The 22,796-nt window shown below is 34.4% G+C and overlaps 1 protein-coding gene across 1 annotated transcript; it reads left to right on the top strand.

Annotated features, from left to right (window-relative positions):
• Positions 1 to 570: 570 nt before the first annotated feature.
• LOC120144558 (39S ribosomal protein L45, mitochondrial-like) lies at positions 571 to 4,578 on the top strand. Its single transcript, XM_039158599.1, has 12 exons — positions 571 to 742; positions 1,199 to 1,233; positions 1,352 to 1,455; positions 1,562 to 1,636; positions 1,873 to 1,952; positions 2,435 to 2,486; positions 2,767 to 2,856; positions 3,076 to 3,144; positions 3,281 to 3,376; positions 3,580 to 3,648; positions 3,943 to 3,999; positions 4,288 to 4,578. The coding sequence occupies exons 1-12, from the start codon at positions 666 to 668 to the stop codon at positions 4,372 to 4,374; spliced, it is 891 nt and encodes a 296-aa protein (XP_039014530.1). The 5' UTR covers positions 571 to 665; the 3' UTR covers positions 4,375 to 4,578.
• The last annotated feature ends 18,218 nt before the right edge of the window (positions 4,579 to 22,796 follow it).

The raw sequence follows: 22,796 nt of genomic DNA, 5'->3' as shown, positions 1-22,796 counted from the left end.
CACATGGTATTTTGTTTAGGGTTCTACGTCACCTTCCGTGACGGAAATAGGTGAATCTGTTAACGGTATAAAACATCATGTATGAAAATGAGAATTTTTAAGCATTACGTATGAAACTGAGAATTTGGTATACTTAATGTATGAATGAGATAATTAACCGAAATAAATTTTCCACCACAAGTTTCTTTTATATCTATTGAAAATTTTAAAAAACAAAATATAAATTACAATCATAGGCCCCATTATGGCCCATTAAACCCATAAATGTGAGCATCGTATATCTTAAATACATCATGTAGAATTTAAATTAAACATCATGTATGAAAATGAGAATTTTTAAATATTACGTATGAAACTGAGAATTTGATATACTTAATGTATGAATGAGATAATTAACATAAATAAATTTTCCAACACAAGTTTCTTTTATATCTATTGAAAATTTTAAAAAACAAAATTTAAATTACAATCATAGGCCCCATTATGGCCCATTAAACCCATAAATGTGAGCATCGTATATCTTAAATACATCATGTAGTATACCATATACCCTCTCTTTAAACCCTTGAAGAACCGTAAACCAAAACCTCTCTGCTTTCTCTCATCATCAAAAATCAAATCAAGATCATTTCAAGTTTTGAAGTTCGATTTTGAACCCAAAAAGGATGGCTCTTATGAGGAGATTCAACACTATTCGTTCCCTTTATCAAACCCTTGAACCTCATCAATCTTCTTCATTCCTGTAAGTTCTCATTTACTTATACGAATTTACCACTTTGGGTCCTTAAAAAATTTATAGATTTTTTGTTTCTAGCTTTTTTAAAAATTGTTTTGATTTTTTTCTATTTTAGAAAGGAAACTCCATTTCTAGACATATGGGGTTGTTTACTTTGTTTAGAAATTACAAAATGCAATGTTTGGTTACACGGAAAATGAAGGAAATAGGATAGAAAATAGAAGAATATACGTTTTCTAGTCTCTTTTTTTTCTTTGATCATGTTAAAGCTTTGATTTTTTTTCTATTTAAATAAAAAAACTCCATCTTTAGATATATGGGTTTGTCTTACATTTTTGAGAAATTACAAAATGAATGTTTGGTTACTTGGAAAATGAAGGAAATAGGATAGGAAATAGAAGAAAATACATTTTCTAATCTCTTTTTTTATATATTAAAGCTTTGATTTTTTTTCTGGAACAGAAGCTTAAGAAGCAATTCCAGTGGGAATTCAAATGGTAAGAATTATTCGTTTTGTCAATTTCAACGTGATCGGATTAACTTAGTGAATCTTATATACGCCCAAAAAAGTGATTCTTTTTATATCATAAATTTACATGATTTCATTGTTCTCAGTACCTCAATCCTACGGCCAAGGTGTAAATTCTTGCTTATATAAGACAGAGAATAAGGCTTTTCCTTGGACTTGTAGAAACACTATGACACTTCATTCTACCATGGTAACATTCTGAAGTATGAAATTCAGAAGTTATTTAATTTTTCGTTTTTATCGGAATTCTTGTTGTTAGATTGCTATTACTTTTAATGTGTCAACTTTTTTTATAGACTGCTGAATTGTTGATCTTTTTGAATGACAAAAAGTCTTTATCAACACAAGCAACCGCACAAGTACGAAAAGTGGTATGAAACACCAAAACTGGCCATATTCTATATTTATTCATTTCAGCTCAGATTTGGAATTATAATTGTTTCCTTCATGGCTCTCCATTATCATGCATTTTTTATTACATAAATGTGTATTTGGATTTGTTCTTAGTTGGACCATAGATGAAGGGAACTTATAATGGTGTTATATTATTCTATGATCAGGCTTACAAATTAATTTAAACCTATCCTTGCATCGTTTGCAATTTCAGGGAGCTCAAATTTCTATGACTAGCCCTGGATTTGTCTATGAGCCTTATGCACCTCGCGAATGGATCCCATTTTGGAAGAGGTTTGTCTGACTTTCAGGAAGTTGTTATTAGACTACATTTAAAAAGAATTCTCCTAAAAGCACCTGTTGCATTATATTCAAGCTGCTTTTGTCGAGTGGGATCAATATTGGAGAGTTGCCGATAAAAATTCTCAAAAATGAATTGGGAAGTTGTCTTTTCCGGACATAGCTATTTGAGGACAAGGTTATAAATTTCAAGAATCAGATCCAACTAAAATTCTAAAATGTTTTGGTTGATGTATCCCTTGCCAGTATGAAGGTTTAATGTCATCTGTGAAAGTAAAATTGAAGTTTCTATCAAGTGAGGGAGAACTGGTCCAACTTCAAGTTGCAACACGTACAGTTAATGTTGAAGTTTAGAAAATTGCTCGGTTCATTCTCACCGGAGTTGCTTGTAGTACATAGCCTTTTAAACTTGCTTCCGCAAACAGATCACCAATATGCCTTTTACGTTGGCTGTTTTCTGATCTGTTGTGTGTCAGGTATTTCACGAGAACTGGTTGGACAAGAACAAAAGAGGATATCAAGTCTGAGGTAACCGTGTTGCATGCTTTATGCTATTTATTTGTTCTAACACAAATGTATAATGTTAGAACACCTTGCTTTATGATGACATAACCGTCTTGCATGCTATAGGCAATAGTATATTGTTCATCTGAATGATCTCCCTTCTCCTTTCCCTGTTAATATCGTAAAGACGGAATAGTGATAATGAGAAGCTGGCATATGCAAAGTGTAATGTAGAATTTAAGATAAAGAATTATTGAGATCCACTGCATCATTGTCTAGTTACATTCCAGTTTCTTGTTTGCAGCTAAAGAGTGCCTATGCCATTGCTAAGTTGAGGAAATCTGGATACTCAAAAAATCATTTCTATAAGGAGGCCGTACAACTATATAAAGAGGTATGCAGATTGAAAATGTCCTGAATTTTATTTGTTCACTCTTTTAAATTTGTGCAATAGGGTTCGAACTTCGTTTTTAACTATCATTGCTCCTGGACATGATGTTCTGGAAAACATGAGCAACTTAGCTTCTTCTTTTTATCTAAAATATGTATATATATGTTCTTGTGCTATTGCTTGTAAAATTCCATTGATGGAACTGCTTTTCATTTCCCACAGATGAACACTCTAATAGCAAATGGTGACAAGACATCATTACGAAAAGTTGTTACAGAGAATATGTTCTCTGTACGTCTCTACTACATGCAATCATTCTTTCCTTTAAAAAATTTTATTTAATTTTATTCTTTTGGGTTGGTTAAGCTACTAGCAGCACCTTGCTTTCCTATTCATACTTGCATGTTTCGTGTTTGACTTATGATAGGCACTCAAAAATGAAATTAAGGAATCTATATGGAGCAACCTTTACTGGGAGTTGGTTGAACCTGTTGTTAAAATACGAACTTTGCGAGCCCGAATGGTTTGTGCCCAACTTCATCCCCGTATTTTATTTGGACTCCTAGCGGAATCAAACCCTTTATATATGATTGTAATATAGTGTATGGTATTTCCTTTTTTTTATCATAATGATGGAAAAATGCAGATTAAAACCCTAATCTTAATTAATTACTGGTGTCATCTTTTCTTTATTTTAACTTATGTCATGCCTTCTGGTGGTTACAGATTGGTGTTGATAAGAACGACCTTAATAAAGCATTTATTCAACTTACTCTCGAGTTCCTGACTAAAGAGGTATAACTGATTATACATCAACTTCCCCTACTTTGTATGCCTACATGCATGCAAATTAGATATCGGTAACGTATTTAATTCATGATATGGTCGACCCATACTTCGAATATATCCATCCTTGATATGATGCAAATGCAATATTGCAGCCATGTCTTTTGTTGTTTATCGGATGAAATATTATCCTTTGTTATTGATTCTTCCGCAACAATTGTTGAAGACCACTTATTAATATCATCTAATTGGTAAAAGTATAATCATGGATTGATATCGATTATGTCTCCTTTGTTTCGGCAGAAATTCGAAGCATATGATTCAAAAGGTGCTGTTGTTGCTGGGGATAAAAATAAGGAGGTATTTTTCATTGTGTTTGATATGATCTGAATGCTTGATTGTTTCCTGTCGAATTGCTTAAGAATCTATTTTAGATTGGTTTGGATACTTGGAGATTCCGGAATTAACCTATTTGAAAATGTTATATTATGTTGAAAAAACAACTGTGGAACATGTAAAGTCGGGTCGCACTTAGATGGTATACTACTCTGTACGCATTGGTGTATCGAATCACAACTGATACCATGATTATATGTGGCATCCTCTGCTTTGAACTTTGCACATAAACCTTGCTCCTGTGATACGCAGGTTCTTGTCCGGTCCATCTGGGTATTCGAGAAATCTCTCTTTCATACCGGAGCTCACTGGCGTCTGTGTGGTCGAATTAAAGTGTGAGCTGGTTATAATTTACTGCCTAATTCAAACCCATAATTGGGATGGCTATGATGACGAATAAATTGGCCTTACCCGATTTTGTTTGCTGGGGCATGTACATTAATTCTATGGATTTGGATAGATTCAAACTATGGAGTGATTTCTTGAAAGACTTAAATAAAATGACTAGCAGTTCACAGTTTAGTCGTTGCTGCCGATTTCAGAGATTCTGTTTTGAGATTCCATCCTTGAAGTTATGTACTCACTAGGGGTGTGTTGGGCAGACCGTGAGTTGCTCAAATTTGACTTGGTCAAAACTCTATAAATGTTCGAATGGGGTTTATTTGACTCGACTTGTGCTCGACTCGAGACCTTAACGAGTTGAGTCGAACAAAGTCCAACTTAACTTGATAAATTTGTGAGTAGCTCGTTAATTTTTTATATAACTTGTATAATTTTTTAATAGTTTGGTGATTGCAAGCAAAAATGAATGGAGAGAATAGATGCTAATTTACTTAGGATTGAATATTGTTGAATTTTTTTCAAGAATGTTTTTGATATGTTAGTTTGACGTATTTTTGGATTGTTGTTTTGGTTTTAGTATGTTAGTTTGGTGCATTTGTGGATTTTTATCTTGGAGTTTTGACTTCAAAATTGGTTCATGCACTCTTTTGATAATTTTTTTGGTTAATTTTGTTAATTTATGTTTATATTAAGCTATATATAGTATTAGTAAATTTTATCTATAGTTTATAACAAGGTAAAATTTCTAGCGAGCTTAACGAGCAACGAGTCAAGTAACGAGTATTTAGTTTAATGAACAGCGAGTTGAGTAACAAGTTTTTTAATGAGCATGAGTTGAGTAAATTTTTAACGAGTTTAACAGGCAATGAGTCGAGTTGAGTAATAAAAGTTTTAACAAGCATAAGTCCATCATTGTCTAACTCAAGATCAATTTCCTTTATAAGCACTTCGATCAATTCGCTTGATAAGAACTTCTAAAGCTCATCAGTTTTTACTATCAATTCGCTCGATAAACACTCCTGGTGTTCACCAGTTCTAACTTCAATTGTATACTTTACCCAATTTTGTCTCAAAATGAACTGCTACATTTTTGTTTCAAAATATAATTATAATTTTAAATTATCATAGAAATGCAGACAGTTGAATAAAAAATTGTTTAACCTTTTTTATATTGACTTTACCTTATTTTAATTAGCGAAACACTTTAGGTGATGAATTGAGAGTTCAAGTAGTGGAATTAGAATTGCATGGCAACTAAGGAGTTCTTTTACTTAGGATGATAGCACTATACGAATCATACTAACCAACATCTTTTCTACGCTACTCAAGAACGTATTCAATCAACAACTAATCTGACTATGATTTTATAAACATTAAGTTATTTAGTTTCATCTGCTAATATCAATATTCTTACCTACCAGCAATGATGTTAAGCATCATAAACAATATTTATATGGTATCCATAGAAACATAGGACATGAGAAACGATTGTCTGATGTTACCAAGCAATCATGCTTTACAAACCAACATAAGAAATGATTATTCCATCTTACTAAGCAATTAGGTTAAAGAATCATACCAACATAATGTTAGAAATGCTTTTCCGATCTCACCAAGCAATTATGTTAAGAAATCACAAATATTTGAATAATTTATCGATTTAGTTTCATCTGCTAATATCAATATTCTACTACCCAGCAATGATGTTAAGCATCATAAACAATATTTATATGGTATCCATAGAAACATAGGACATGAGAAACGATTGTCTGATGTTACCAAGCAATCATGCTTTACAAACCATAACATAAGAAATGATTATTCCATCTTACTAAGCAATTAGGTTAAAGAATCATACCAACATAATGTTAGAAATGCTTTTCCGATCTCACCAAGCAATTATGTTAAGAAATCACAAATATTTGAATAATTTATCGTCATATGTGATTACAAACATAAGTATCAATAAGCCACGCATATAAACAATTACCTCTTCAGGTCAACCAATGCAGTTTAATTATGTAATACTCTGAAAATCGGGTTAGTAGTTTCAAGTAAATTGTTTGGGCTTAGAGTGTTATGGTAGGTCCTTATGAAACAAATGGATTAAGTGTGACATGGATTTGGGCATGGGTTGAGCCCAAAAGATGTTAAAAATGACATTTTTGTTTTGAGATCAAAATAGGAAAGACTAAAATGAAAATTAGATCCTTGTTTGAAAATAAGGTTGACTCTCATTAAAATGGGTGCGGTCACACGTTAGGAAGAGAAGTAATTCCCTTGTCTTCTTCCTCTTCTCTTTTCTCTCTTATTCTTCCTCTTGTATGTTGCCAAAGGTGATAGATTTGTTGTTCAACACTCCTAGTCCGAATTTGTGAAGGTAATATTCTTAATCTCCTCCCCTAGAGCTTCAATTCTAACCCATCTCAAGGTTGGGCCATGGCGGTCAAGATGGAGATTTTAGAGAGATTTTGGTTTTAGAACCTTAGGATGTTCTTAATTCGTTCCTCAAAGTTAGAAATCATGTTTCTACTCTCCTTAATCCCTTGAGTAAGTTAGTAATTCGTTTCATTGTTTTGGATTAGTGAGAGAGGTTGGAGAGAGTTTCAAGAACAAGAATAAGAAAAAACTTGTGTTTGAGTAATTTGAGGTGTTTCCCATCAGCGAGGATCAAGGTAACACACTCCTAACTCACTTATACCACTTGTAGATCATTGTATGTTATTTTCTTACTTGTATAAGTGCATGTGTGCATTTTGGGGTATTTGTGTCCATAAAGGAAATGAGGGTGTTTTTATGTTTCTCATGCTTGAAAATGACTTATTATGATCCCTTTAATCTCTCATAAGCATCAAATAACATTTAAGGGCCTTCAGAGGGCTTTGGGTAGGAGAGATATGACTTTCTCATGAGAAAATAAAGTTTTTTATGTTTAAGGTATGGGTATTTGATGAACATTACATATACAATTCGTCTAAAAGACCAAAATCAAGGGATTTTGGTTAGTAGTACTGATACTTTGTTCTCTAGCTCACATGGTGGACACTACAGTTGTTTTCAGAGGAGTTACCAGGATTACTGTCAGTCGCGAGTTAGAATTTGACATCAAGGTGTTGTAGGATCGTCTCTAGTGTAAATCACTCTCTATTGTATGATGCCAACTGAGTTAAAGGAACTCAAGGCTCAGATTCAAGAGTTGCTAGACCGAGGTTTTATTCGGCCAACCATTTCACTGTGGAGAGCACTGGTGTTATTTGTGAAAAAAGGATGGGTCGATGAGGTTGTCTATCAACTATTGATAATTAAACAAGCTGATGTTTAAGAATTGATATACACCTCCAAGGATTGACGATTTGTTTGTCCATCTTAGAGGAGAGAGGGTATTCTTGAAGATATACTTAAGATCAAGATATTATAAGTTAAAGGTTAAAGAGGTCGTTGTAGCCAAGACGATGTTTAGGACTCAATATGGTCATTATGAATATCTGATGATGCCATTTGGGCTTGCTAACGCACCCATAATGTTTATGGATATAATGAAATGAGTCTTCTACCTTTACTTGGATCAGTTCATGGTAGCGTTCACAGACAAAAACTTGGTCTACTTATAGTCAGAGGGGGATCATGAACATAATCTCTGTATCATACTTCAAACCCTCAAGAAATTATAGTTGTTTGCTAAGTTTAATAAGTAATAGTTTTGATTAACTGATGTATCATTCTTGGGTCATATGGTAGTTGCAGACGACATTCGAGTAGACCTACAAAAAATGATGGCCGTGGTTGAGTGAGAACCACTGCAAAATGTATCCAAAGTACGTAGCTTTCTAAGTTAACTAGATATTATCGTTAATTTATCAAAGGATTCTCGATGATCGTCACCCCTATGATAGAGCTTATCAAAAGGATGTAGCTTTTGTGTGGGATGAGAAGCATTAGCGAGCTTTAAGAAGTTAAAAGAGATCTTGACGCATGCACAAGTATTGACTCAACCAGAATCTGGCAAGGATAATAACGTGTTTAACGATGCTTCATTAAAAAATGAGTTAGGGTGTATCCTTATGCAAGAAGGGAGGGTAGTTTCTTATGCATACCGATAGCTCAAATCGCATGAGCGCAACTATCTTAGTCACAACTTAGAGCTTGCCATCATGGTTTTTTCCTTAAAGATTTAGAGACACTACCTCTTCGGATAGAAGTTTTGCATCTTTATTGACAACAAAATCCTTAAGTATTTTATTACTCATAAGTAACTAAACTTAAGACAACATCATTGGGTTGAGCTTCTAAAGGACTATGACTGTTTTATAGACAACCATTCAGGTAAAGCTAACGTGGCAGCAGACGCTTTGAGTTGTAAGTCGATGTTAGATCTACAAGTGATGTTCGTACAATTGAGTATAACCTCAAATAGAGAATTGTTAGCAAAGTTACGAGTCGAAACAAAGTTGATTGGGAAGTAAAAGAATTCCAAAGGACCGATGGGAGCTTGAAGTCTAGAGTTGTGTGAGTTCACCAAAGTGAGTTACTCGATTTTGAATTAAAGGATGAAGACAAGTTGTACTTTAGAGATCGATTATGTGTGCCGCCAATCAAGAAATTTTGAACAAAAAACCTTTTTAAGAACCATTGTAATCCACTTTTAGTCTACCTAGTGGGTGACAAGATGTATCGAGAACTCAAGTAGTTGTATTGGTGGTTGGGCATGAAGAATGAAGTATATGAATTTGTGTCTAAGTGTTTTGCTTGCTAGCAGGTTAAGATGGAACACCAGGTTCCTTCGTATTTGCTTCAACCCATTCATATATCACAATGGAAATGGAATAGAGTAATCATGGATTTCGTGACTAGTTTGCCTTTGACATGTTAGAGAAATGATGCAGTTTATGTAATAGTAGATCGGTTAACCAAGACAGCTCATTTTCTTCTAGTGTAAATGGATTTAACACTTGAGAGTTTAGATAAGTTGTATATTCAGTATATTATGAGGCTCAATAGGTTGCCTAAGACAATTATTTCTGATAGAGATATGTGTTTCACTTCAAGGCTTTAGAAATCACTTCACGAAGCCTTGGTAATTGTACTTTAATATCACCTTTCATCCACAGACGGATGGTTAGTATGAGCGAGTGGTTCAATTCTTTGAGGATATGCTTTGTTTTTGCATTATTTACATTGTGGGAAGTTAGGAAGACATCTTCTATTAGTCGAGTTCACTTATAACAACAACTATCATATCAATATTCAGATGGCCTTTTACGAGGAGTTGCATGTATATAAGTGTAGAACTCCTTTATGTTGGATAGAACTTAGCGAGAGAAAGCTAGTAGGGCCAAAATTGACCTGAGAAGTAGAATAAAAAGCTTATTTAATTAAAGGTCGGTTGAGAGAGGTGTTCAACAGATAATGATCTTATGCAAATTGGAAGCTTAAGTATATTGAGTTTGTTGTGGGGGATAAAGTGTTTCTCAAGGTGTCGCCTTGGAGGAAGGTTTTTTTGTTTGATCATAAAGGAAAGTTAACCTCGTATTTTATTGGACACTATGAGGTACTTAAGAGGTTTTGTCTAGTAGCCTACCATCTAGCTTTGTCGTCTGAGATGCAATGCATCCACAACGCATTCTATGTGTCTATGCTTAGGAGGTTACATTCTGATCTATCTCAAACTATCTTGCTCGAACAGATCAAAGTAATTCCGAACATGCCTTATGGTAAGGAAAAATTGAGAATTTTGGCATGAAAGGTTAAAAAACTGTGGAAAAATTGGATTTCGTTACTTAAAGTTCTATGGAGGAATAACAGTGTCGAGGAAGCGACTTGGGAGACAGAAAAATTCATGCAATTGTAGTAACTACACTTATTTAGTTCAGGTAAATTTGGAGGAATAAATTCTTTTTTTAAAGAGGGGAGAGTTGTAACACCCTGAAAATCAAGTTAGTAGTTTTGGGTAAATTGCTTGGGCTTAGAGTGTTATGGTAGGTCCTTATGATACACATGAGTTATGTATAACACATATTTGGGATTGGGTTAAGCCCAAAAGATGTTAAAAGGGACATTTTTATTTTGATATCAAAGGATGAATGACTAAAATGATAATTAGACCCTTATTTGAAAATAAGGTTTATTCTTATTAAAATGGGTAATGTCATACGTTGGGAAGAGAATTCATTCCTTTTTCTTCTTTCTCTTATCTTTTCTCTCTTTCTCTTCTATGTTGTCAAAGGCGATAGCTTTATTGTTTATCACTCCTAGTATGGATTTGTAAAGGTGATATTCTTAATCTTCTTCTCTAGAGCTTTAATTGTAGTCCAATATCTCAAGGTTTAGCCATTGTGGCCAATATAGGGGTGTTAAACCCGTAAAAATGGTATATTTCATGCATTTTTACTTGGGTTATTGGCTTTTTAAAGCCCATTTAGTCGCATATAATTACATGTAGCCCATTTTTTTACATGTAGTGTGATTGATTACTTTAATTTATTTAGTTATGAAATTGGTGCAACTTTGAGGGAAAGAGTTTGTTTTGGTGTGGTGATGTGTAGGTGAATTAAGGAGAACTGTTGGAGGCTAAACTTATGCTGCAACATTTAGGATGACATTTCTGGATGCACTAGAAAACAAAAGCTGAAGATATTTTGCAACTCACTCGTGACACTCTTTGTCAGCTGTGCCTCACATGTGAAGGGAATCTTTTCCTTAGGGCACAAAGAATTAAGGGTACAAAACCCTAGGAACCTCTTCTATATAAAGATAAGGACACCACATTTATTGAGAGGATTAAATGTATGAGATAAGAAAGAGAAAAGAGAGAGGTGAGCACTCTTCATTCTTCTTTTCTTCATCGTGGTGACCTTCATTGTCGGAGATTCAATGAGATAAATCTTACTGGACTTTGAGAAAAACAACAACGCTTGGGGTAGTTCACGACAATTTATGACATCTCACGGGTTGGGAGTCTTCTTCTTCCATTCGTGGCTCTTTATTTTCTTCAAATTTTTGGATATGGGTTGTATGAAACAAATGATTATAGATATTATTTACCTAACCATTAACTATCTTAAGTTGGCTAGGGTTTATCTTGGATGATTATATTTTGTTTTTAATGATCTTGTAACATTTCCAGTTTATATACATGTTCTGTTCACTATTTTATAACTTTGATTTGTAAGAACTTTCAAAAGATAGCCTTTATCTATGTTTAATGCTTGATTTCGAGAGAGTTAAGCTTAGATCTTCATAAATAACGGGGTTGAGTTGGGAAGCAAAATCCTAACTTACCTTAGGGATATGGATAGTGTTTCAACGACTAAAAGAAGTAGAGTTTAATCGATAGTACTTGCTAGGATTCACCTAAGAGGTTTTTCTTTAGCATTTTCATTATTGGGTTTCTTACTAGAGATAGCCTAGAAATAACTTAGAGAACTTTGTCGATCATCGTATTAATTGAAAAATGTTGAAAAATTATTGAGCGCAAGAGATAAGATTTCAAGATAGACCCAATCTTTTATCTTTCCTGAGAGTTTCACACGTGTGAGGTTGTTTCGTTGTCTTATCTTGTGCACCCATTTATCAAACATAATTTTTCTACAAGATTACTGTACTTACTTTTTTGTTACAGTATTTCACACATTTTAATATTTTTCCACAACATTCACATCAATTGTTTATACCATTATATATACTAATTGTTTATATTTAGGGTGCATATTCTTTACTTAATTTCCCTCCAATCCATATGGATACGATACCCACTCGTCACTTTATTACTTGTTTGATGTGTATACTTGTACAGTTTACGTATCAATTTATTGTACACTCACACGCTCAACATGGAGTTTTAAATATGTTTTGGTTTTAGAACCTTAGGATGTTCATAATCTATTCCACAGAGTTACAAATCAAGTTTCTACTCTCCTTAAGCCTTTTAGTAAGTTAATAATTTGTTTTATTGCTTTTGATTAATGAGAGAGGTTAGAGAGAGAACTAAGAACAAGAATAAGGAAAAACTTGAGCTTGGTGATTTGAGCTGTTTCCCAGCAGCTAGAATCAATGTAATACACTCCTAACTCATCTCTACCACTTGTAGATCATTGTATATGATTTCCTTACTTGTATGAGTGTATGTGTGCATCTTGGGGTATTTGTGTTGATAAGGGAAATAAGGGTATTTTGGTGTTTCTCATGTATAAAAATGACTTATTATGATCCCCTTAATCTCTCATAAGCTTTAAATAACATTTGAGGGCCTTAAATGGGCTTCCGGTAAGAGAGAGATGACTTTCTTATGAGAAAAGAAAGACTTTTGGGTTTAGGGTATTGGTACTAGATGAATAGTACCGATATTGTTAGTTTAAATTTCTAAAATAAAGGGATTTTGGTTATTAGTATCAATACACTGTTCTTAGGGTATCAATCATGTTATTTAGTATCAATACCAAGGATAGGGTATCAATACCATCGTGATGTTACAAAATTTAAACAACCAAGTTTGATATCGATACTTGGGTTGTATCGATACTGAATTAAATTCCCAAAACGTCAAACTTAAAATTTGTATCGATACCTAGAATGATATCAGTACCCTAATAGAGTAGTAACGATAATCCCCTTAAGGGTATCAATACTCCAAAGCCTATTAGAATCCAGTTACCAATTTTGGTACTGATACCAAGGAAGGGTACCAATACTGAGGGATCAATATCGATAGTGAAATGATCAACACCAATACCTTCTTATTAAATTGGGAAAAAGGCATTATGTTTGGTTACAGGCTTGGGAGGGGTTCAAAACTGATAAGACTACTCTATTAAGCTTAAAAGTGAAATCCCTAAGATTGTGTGATAAGAACGTATGAAGAAATAATACATAAGGCTTAAGCCTTATTTTGATACTCAAGAAATGGTGAGGGCACCTAAGATACTCAATGTATGATGATCGTTAATTGATATGCTTGTGAGATATCTTGATATATTCTCATTAATGCTAAGGCGCTTTAGTATTAGTACTAACACACTTCCATATCAGTGCTAAGGCATTTACGTACCAGTGATAAGGCACTTCCGTACCAGTGCTAAGGCACTTCATTTATGGGATGACAATGCCCCTAAAAATTGTATTGAGAATATACTTAATAATTTGGTTGATGATCAATGCTTGATGCATTTTGTTGCCTTATGATTATTCTTGTTATTAGAGATCATTTAGCTCCCATCTTGGATGATATCAACCCTGGAATTGTAGCTCCCAAGATTTAGGTAGCCCATTTCAAGCTAAAATCGGTGATGTTCAACATGTTGAACTGGATTGGAAAGTTTGGTGGTGCGCCTCGTGAATATGCAAGGCAACACATTTGTGCATTTTTGGAAGTTTTTGATTCATTTTAGTAGTAAGGTGTGCATGAGGATGTGTTGAAGCTAAAGTTATTTTCATATTCTTCGCAAAATTGAGATAGACATGGTTGATGGAGTTCCATCCAGTTCGATGGAATCATGGTCAGACTTGTGCAAGAGCTTTTTGTTTTGGTATAATCCACCCAACATGAACATCTAACTGAGTAATGATATTGCTTCCTTTTGTCAAGATGATGACAACTCTATGTTTGTGTGTTAGGATAGATACAAGGGAATGCTTCATAAATGCACGAATCATGGATTCCATGATTGGACGCAAGTTGTTATGTTTTATAATAGTGTAAATGCTCCAACGAGGATGATGCTATATGCTTCAGTAAATGGCACTTTGATGTTTAAGTCTCTTGAAAAAGCATTTGATATCCTTGATAGGATAACAAACAATGACTACAAATTTCCTTCGTCGAGGCTAGGAAGTAAGAGGAAAGCTCAAGGAACACTTGAGTTGGATACTAAATATTCCGTGTCAACTCAATTATCGACCATCACCAACATGTTGAAGAATCTTCAACATCTTAATGAAGTGAAAGAAGTCAAGGTTGAAATTTCTTATTGTTTTCTTCATAATAGAATCCACCATGTCAGCGAATATCCTAAAAACCATTAGTCTATCAACTACACGGGGAACTTCAATATTAGCAACAACAATCCCTACTTGAACATTTACAACCTAGGATAACGTCAACATCCTAATTTTTCATGGAGAAATCAAGGAGAAAACAATGCAAGCAGCTCGAATCAACAACAAAAACTGACTAAACCCTTAGATTTTCAACAAAATATGCCATGGTAAAATAATAACAAAGGTTCGAGATCTTCATAAACACTAACTCCTTAGAAGCTACTTTCAATGACTTTATGACGACTACGAAGGTTCTATTTCAAGACAATGCCACATCTATTAAGGGCTAAAGAGAATTATTACAAAGCCAAGGGCATTATTTTAAATTCATAGTTCGTCATTGAGAGCTTTAGATGCCCAAATGGGTTGAATCGTGCAAGATTTGCATGTTCAACCTCAAGGCAACATACCTAGTGATAGTGAAGTCACTAAGGCTCATAGCAAGGAGAATTCTAGTACAAGAATGAGTGGTGCAAGAAGAACCTGAGTTGTAAGATGATATAACTTTAGATAAGGACAAGAATGAGGGCTCGACAAGTAAATATGTTGATGAAAGACATGATATTGTTACAATAAAATATAGACCCCCACCAGAAGAAGAAGAAGTCAAACCCCCACCTTGAGAAAAAGAAGTCAATTCCCCACCACCATTCCCTCAGAGATTGAAGAAGCATAATCAAGACCTTCAGTTTAAGAAATTTGTAGATATCCTTGACTAGTTGTACATTAATGTCCCATTTCTAGAAGCTATTGGTCAAATGTTCACATATGAAAAGTTTATCAAGGATATTGTCACTAAGAAAAGGAAAGTTAAGAAATATGAAATTGTTGCTGCAGTAAAAGAGTGTTATATTGTGTTGAGCAAGCTACCACCAAAGAGAAAGGATCCTGACAGCTTTATTATTCCCTACTCTATAAGAGAAAATTATTTGGGAAGAGCTCTATGCCATCTTAGATTTAGTGTGAATTTAATGGTCAAATCAATGTTTATGAAGCTAGGTGTGGAAAATATGAGACCGACCACTGTATTTGTAATTGGCCAACCAACTCATGCTCACCTGAAGGAAAGATCGAAGAAATTACAGTGAATGTGGATAAATTTGTTTTCCAAGATGACTTCGTCTTCCCTAATTGTGAAGTTGATTATATTACGCTCTTCATTTTGGGGTGACCATTTCTAGACACCAATCAACATACAATCGACTGTGAAAAGGGTGAACTCACCATGACAGTGGCTAATCAGAGGGTGACCATCAATGTGTTCAACACCCTCAAATATGTGGATGGTCACGATGAGTGTCAATGTGTTCAAGACATGGAATTGATGGTGGAAGAGAAAGTTGTAGAGTTTTATTGAAATAATTTTTTGGAAATTGAGGACTATTTGAAGCTCAATGAAGATGGAAACGAGGAGCTCAAGGAATTCTCAATAGAGGTGCATCAGGCTAGCTTACTCATAGATAGACTAGGCATGTAATTTAACCTCTAGATTTTGCTGAATTTATCCCTCCAAAACCCTCACTTGAGCATACACCTAATTTAGAATTAAAGCCTTTTCCATATCACCTTAAATATACTTATTTGGGTTGTAATGAAACTTAGCATGTGATAATATCTTATAGTATTAAGCTTGAAAAAGAACGTAGCTTTATAAATGCTTTAGCCCAACATAAAAAAGCTTTAGGTTGGACTATGGCTGAATTAAGTATAAGCCCCACTATTTGTATGCAAAAAATTTTGCTTGATGAATACCACAAAATATTTATTAATCCCCAAAGAAGGTTTGACCCAATTATGGCTCGATGTTGGAATTATCTACCAAATAAAAAAAGTTTATGGGTTAACTCAGTACAATGTGCACTAAAAAAAGAAGGCGTGATCATGGTGATCAATGAGGACAATAAACTCCTACCTACAAGAACCGTCACGGGGTGGAGGAATTTCATGGACTATTGAATGCTTAACAAGGCAACTAATAAAGACCTTTTTCATCTCTCATTTATCGATCAAATGTTGGATCGATTGGTGGGAAAATCCTTTTATTTCTTTCTCAGTAGATATTATATGTACAACCAGATTGCTATAGCTCTATAGGATCAAGAGAAGATAACATTTGCGTGCCCTTATGGTACTTACGACTTTACCTTTGGACTTTGCAATGCTCTATATAATTTTCAAATATTTATGTTAGTCGTGTACTCAAACATGGTATAAGAGTTTTTGGAGATCTTCATGGATGACTTTTTCGTCTCTAGAGATGGCTTCGACTCATGCTTAGGCAATCTACCAAAGGTACTTAAGAAATGTGAAGAAGTAGACTTAGTTCTAAAGTGCGAGAAATGTCATTTCATGGTGGTCGAAGGGACCATTATAGTCCACAGGATCTCATACAAAGGGATAGAGGTGGATAAAGTAAAGGTTGAAGTGATCAAGAAGCTACGTCTACCCAACACAATGAAGGACATTCAAAGCTTTTTGGGACATGAAGGCTTATAAAGGAGATTCATAAAAGACTTCTCCAAGATATCTAAGCCATTGTGCACTTTGATACAAAAAAATCAACCTTTCGTGTTTGATGAAAATTGTTACAACTCCTTCAAGGATTTGAAGGATCAACTTATGTTAGCATCCATAGTTGTTCCCTCGATTGAACTAACCATTCAAGATTATGTGTGTGATGCAAATGACTACGCAGTGGGAGCGGTACTTGGGCAAGGTCGAGATAAGATCTTTCATGTTATATATTATGCTAGTCGTACATCAAAATATGCACAAATGAATTACACGACCACTGAGAAATAATTGGTAGTTGTTGTATCTGCATATGATAAGTTAGGGCATACTTGATAGATATTAAGGTTATTGTACATACTGATCATTCAACCATTAAATACTTAGTGACTAAAAAAGATGTCAAACCTAGACTTATTAGGTGGATACTTCTCTTGCAAGAATTTGACTTAGAGTTTAAGGATAAAAAGCAAAATGAAAACCAAGTAGATGATCATCTTTATAGGCTAGAGAATAAGGATAAATGTGATGAAACACTAGAAATCATTTTGGAGGAGCAAGGACTGTTGCAAAGATCCTTCAATCCAGATTCTATTGGACCAAACTCTTCAAGGATGCACAAAAATTTTACAAGGCTTATGATAGATGCCAAAGAACGAGAAATATCTCCACAAAACATGAAATACCATTGCAAAATATCTTGGAGGTAGAACTCTTCGATGTCTAGGGAATAGACTTCATGTAACTCTTCCTTTCATCATTTGGTGATATTTACATCCTTTTGGTAATAGATTACATGTCTAAAATGATTGAGGCAGTGTCTACACCGAAAAATGACTCCAAGATAGTCTTAAAGTTTCTTTACTATAACATTTTCACAAGATTTGGAGCCCCTAGAGCCATCATAAATTATGAAAGAACCCACTTTGAAAACAAGCTTATTGACAAGGCATTGCAAAGATATGGGCTGAAACACAAAATTGCTATAACATACCACCCCTAGACCAATGGCCAAGCTGAGATCTCCAATCGAGAGATAAAGAAAATATTAGAAAATATGGTTAACCCCAAAAGTAAAAACTGGTCTCCAAGGCTTGATGAAGCTTTATGGGCGTATCAAACAACATTTAAGACACCTCTTAAAATATCCCTATTCAAGATTTTTTATGGCAATGCATGTCACCAACCAATCAAGTTAGAGAACAAGGCCTATTGAGTCATTAAAAAGCTCAATTTAGACACCAATTGGCTTGAGAAAGAAAATAATTGGAGTTGAATGAGATGGAGGAATTTTGAGCGCAAGCTTATGAGAATGCACATTTGTATAAGGAGAAAACAAACAAGTGGCATGGCAAGTATCTTTCTCCATGACATTTTCATGAAGGCCAACAAGTCCTCATTTACGACTTTAGGCTCATGTTATTCCCTAGCAAGCTCAAATCACGATGGTCAAGCTCATTTCAAGTGCACAAGGTTTACCCTCATGGATCTATTGATGTCAAGAACCTTGAAAGGTTAATGATCAAAGATTGAAGGCCTACAATGATGCTCCTATACTATGTGAAAAGTCCTCCTTACTCCTCCATAATGCATGAGAGTTTGAATCTATTTACCTTTCCTTATTTTGGTACAACATTTTTCTATTTTGCAGAGTACATAAATAATTTTATTTCTTTTTATTTTTTTCTTTTAGTTATTTATTCCGTACTATTTATTTTTAATTTTTTTTATCAATTCATGCCAACGTTTTCTTTAAGCTGGAGGTTGGGTAATGGTATAAAATAAAGAGGATATTTTCAATTTTGGTTTAGGATTTTGTCTTTATTATAAGGAAGAAAGTTGAAAAAAATGTCATTTTTCTTTCCAACCCTTTTGGGCCACATTAAAGAGCTAAAAAGGGGATATTTTATCCTTTTTAATTTTCAAAATCCCACACAATCATATCACCTTTACGATCTCTCATTCTTTTTACTTTTCATTAACTCCCCATCACATCTCTTCTTTTTCCCACGCCTTACAACCATCAACCCCCATTAAAACCCCTAATTACTTTTTAGTTTCTATTCCTCAAAACCCCTTTTTGTCTTCACCTTATTTCCACTTTCTCTTACACGCCCCATCCTTTTTCTTCTTAACAACTAAAAAAAACCTAATCCTACCCAAAAATGTTTTTTATTTTCATCCTTAATATGCCACACTATAAAATATCATCGGAGCTGCTAGTAGTTTTAATGGTCCTCAAAATGTGCAGATCAAAAATTACCTCGATGAGACAACCATGAAATAGTTCTAACTAATAAAGGAGATAAAGTTTTCCTCCAATCAAGGGATAATCTTCCCTTCAGGTGATGAGAATGGCTTTGACAATAAAGTTATGGATGTGGTCAATAAGGAAAATTGGAAGAAGTTCGTTACAAATCCAGGCCTAATCTCTATATCATTGGTAAGAAAGCTCTACGCCCATTTAACAAGTCCAACACAATATAGTGTGTTCGTAGGGGCTGAATAGATAAAGTTTATGGCTCTAATAGTCAATAAGTTTTATGGCATAAAGGATACTGTTGACCAACACACCATATTTACTGATAAAGTCGATTCTCTTAAGCATCAAGAAATTTTGTAAGAATATTATTTTGCAGGATCAAAGTATGATATATCTTTAGTTATAAATAATATGACGATGGAAAGGAAGAGCCTGAAGACAAATGCCAAACTGTGCAATCACTTATTGAAAAGACGCTTGATGCCAACTTCTCACCACACCACAATTTTGCTACAACAAATGCTTTGCTACACCTTAGTACGATGGGCAGGTTAATCGATGTTGGGATGATCATCATCGATGAAATTTATGGTTTCCTGAAACATAAAATCCAATCCTTTGATTTTCTCCAACCTCATCACAACCTTTTATATGATGAAAGAGGTTAATAAAGACTTCTTTGATGAGATTGTGCAATGGAAACAAGGCTTGGCTCCTTAAATGATCCCAAGCCCTGAAAGGATTTTCTGAAGACGCTCTAGCAGAAACACTTGATAGTAGAGAGAAAACAGTTATTGTAGTAAAACTAACTTCAGTTGTGGCCTCTTCTTGACACGCAAAGGGGGAGCTAGAAGAGATAAAGAACATCCTCCAATTTTTTTTACTTATATTAAGAAGAGAGATGAGGTGTTGAACTCCTACTTCCAAGAGATTTTGCCAAACTTTTTTATAGACTTCCCTCAATTATCGAAGTCCTTACTTGTAGCATCAAAGGAGCAGCCTCCACCAAAGGAAGTACCATCTCTTAAAGAGGTAACAATTTAGATGCTTGCCCCCGTTAAAGCCACTTTCAGTCGACCTTCCTCCTAGAAAAATAAGGGAAAGGCCCCTATGCAAGGCCTAATTACACAAGTGACTTAAGAAGAAACCACCACTGTAGAGAGTAATAATGAAGAAATTGTCAACATCACTCTTGATCTTACACCAACACTACAACAAGAGCCAACACGAAGGATAAAGTGACACTTTAAATGCACTGTTAGATACATGTGGACCTCACCCACTGAGGAAGTTGTGGAGTATGATGAGGAAAATCTAACACCACCACCACCCATAGTCGAGACCAAGCAACCCTCTAAAAGAAGCATCTGAAGCACATGGGAACAAAGACATCACCACCACCAAAGTGATGTACCTCCATTTCCATTGGCATTTTCATTTCATGTAGTTTAGTTTAGTTTCCATGCATTGATGACACTGCATCCTTCAAGTTTTGGGGAGGTAGAGTTCATAGTTCAACATTTTCATTTCTAGTTATCAATAAATTTTTGCTATAATATTTGTTTGGTTTAAAGAATTTTTTTTGGAATAAATTCATGATTCCCAATGGTGAGAAAAAATATTTTATAAATGTGATTGATTGAATGTATATGGCTATTGAGATTGATAGAATTAACCTTAGTACTTGATTATTTGAGCATAAATTGATACAAAATTGTATGTTTTCTATGCTTAAGATTGTTAGAATTTTTTTTAATGAAAGAACTCTTACATGACTTATTATGAATAAACTTAATGTTTTAAATAATATATGGAAGCATGAAATGATTAATATAAACTCCCTTGTGTTTATTGGATATTTTTAACTGTGAATAAATACTATGACATAAATTGTAGAGGGACACTCCTCTTTGCATTGCATTTCCTGGTAAACCCTTTGAATAAATTAGAACAATATCATATGACTGAATGAAAGTAGTCACGGGATGATACTACTTAATAGGCTAGGAGATGTGGTGTTTTCTCCACTTCATTTTCAAGTCTAGGAAAGTAGGTGTGATAGGCTAACTCCCCTCGTAGTAATGGAAAAGTTTAAGGAAATTAGAGTAACCTTGTGCTTAAAGGTTAAACAAATACCAAGGTAGAATAGTGAACTTACCTATAATATTTCTAACTTTTTAAGCATAGATTTGATACAATTACACACACGAATGTAAAGGACCTTGTCTTAGGAAAAGGTTCTATGAATTTTCAACTCGTCTAGCATGTTAAAGCCTATATTTTCGAGGGCTGAATTTTATGCCATACAACTGTCTTTGATGTGATCCTGTCTAGCACCAACTTTCTTCATGACATACTCATATCATTGAAGATCCATCAAGCTCAATATAAAGGAGTTCTACCTTACTTTATATTATATTTACTTATTTATGAACTATATATTATTATGAGCATACATTTTTATATTAGACTATACTTGAATTATCATAACATGTGCATTCATTCATTATGTTCTATAGCTTGCATCATTGATTGATATTCATGCATATAATCTATAGTTATAATAATAATATTCATTCATTATCATATGATGCATGATTTATTATTATAACCTATAATTCATATCTTTATATGCACATCCTTATTACTTTATAATAATTCATGTACTTAACTTATTCTTTATGTTTTGAATGTAGGTACATTCGACCACAACTTGGGAGCTATCTTAGAGCTAATTGGAGAAAGCAAAGGCATGGAAATTTACATGGGGACATTTAGGAGAGCATAAGGAACATTTGGTGAAAAGCTGTCCGGAGACCCGTGAGCTCATAGCTGGATTGAGCTAAAGATTTGAGCTACAAGATGACTTCAATTCAGTTGGGGAGCTGCACCATCATCATCATCACTTAGGACACTTCAAATATGTCCTAGGTCAAATTTTGTGAAATCGTACTTTTTCACAAATAGTTACCACCTCCAGAGGTACCTTTTCACAATGAGCTGCCATATTATTCACCATGCTACAATCACCTATGGCCAGCTCACCTCTAGCTCATTCACCTTAAAACTAGCTCAAACATGAAAGGTTACCTCTCCAAACATTGTGACCTTTCAAGAATAATGCTACCCATGAAGATGCTCTTTCACCAAGGAGCACGTTGGTGAAGAGATTGCACCCATTGGAGGCCTAAATCCCCAAGAGACATGAGACAAAGCTCTATGCCTATTCGGCCACAACCACATGCCTTGCACATGAGATATTTGGTGCCAATTTGAGGAGGCAAATCATCATTCAGCCAAGGAAGATGTCTTTGGCACCAAAATGAACAAGCATATACCATTCGACCAAGGGAGATGTTTTCTCAACATTGCCGAAACATTATGACCCCTTTGAAGAGGTAGCTGAACCATCACCAAGCTAAAGGATTCATCATTTCATCTCAAGCATTATGTACTTTCACTAGAGACATGTACCTAGCCAAAATAATATGTAACCATTCGACCAAACCCTCTCATTTCCTATAAATTGAGAGGCTTGCCATCATTTATAATCATCTAATTCATATTATAAACAAACCTTTGTGAGTTTGATGTCTCTTCAAAGTTCTTTTTG

The sequence above is a fragment of the Hibiscus syriacus genome, unplaced genomic scaffold (assembly GCF_006381635.1).
Source record: "Hibiscus syriacus cultivar Baekdansim isolate YM2019G1 unplaced genomic scaffold, ASM638163v2 tig00110890_pilon, whole genome shotgun sequence".
NCBI classification, from domain to species: Eukaryota; Viridiplantae; Streptophyta; class Magnoliopsida; order Malvales; family Malvaceae; genus Hibiscus; species Hibiscus syriacus.
Note: the sequence above shows the minus strand (reverse complement) of the source record. Positions and strands in the feature narration are given on the sequence as shown.

Coding starts and splice junctions, on each gene's coding strand:
- LOC120144558 (XM_039158599.1), top strand. CDS start 666: ATGGCTCTTATGAGGAGATTCAACACTATTCGTTCCCTTTATCAAACC. Junction 1,637..1,872: donor CCGCACAAGTACGAAAAGTG/GTATGAAACACC, acceptor TTGCAATTTCAG/GGAGCTCAAATTTCTATGAC. Junction 2,857..3,075: donor CCGTACAACTATATAAAGAG/GTATGCAGATTG, acceptor CATTTCCCACAG/ATGAACACTCTAATAGCAAA.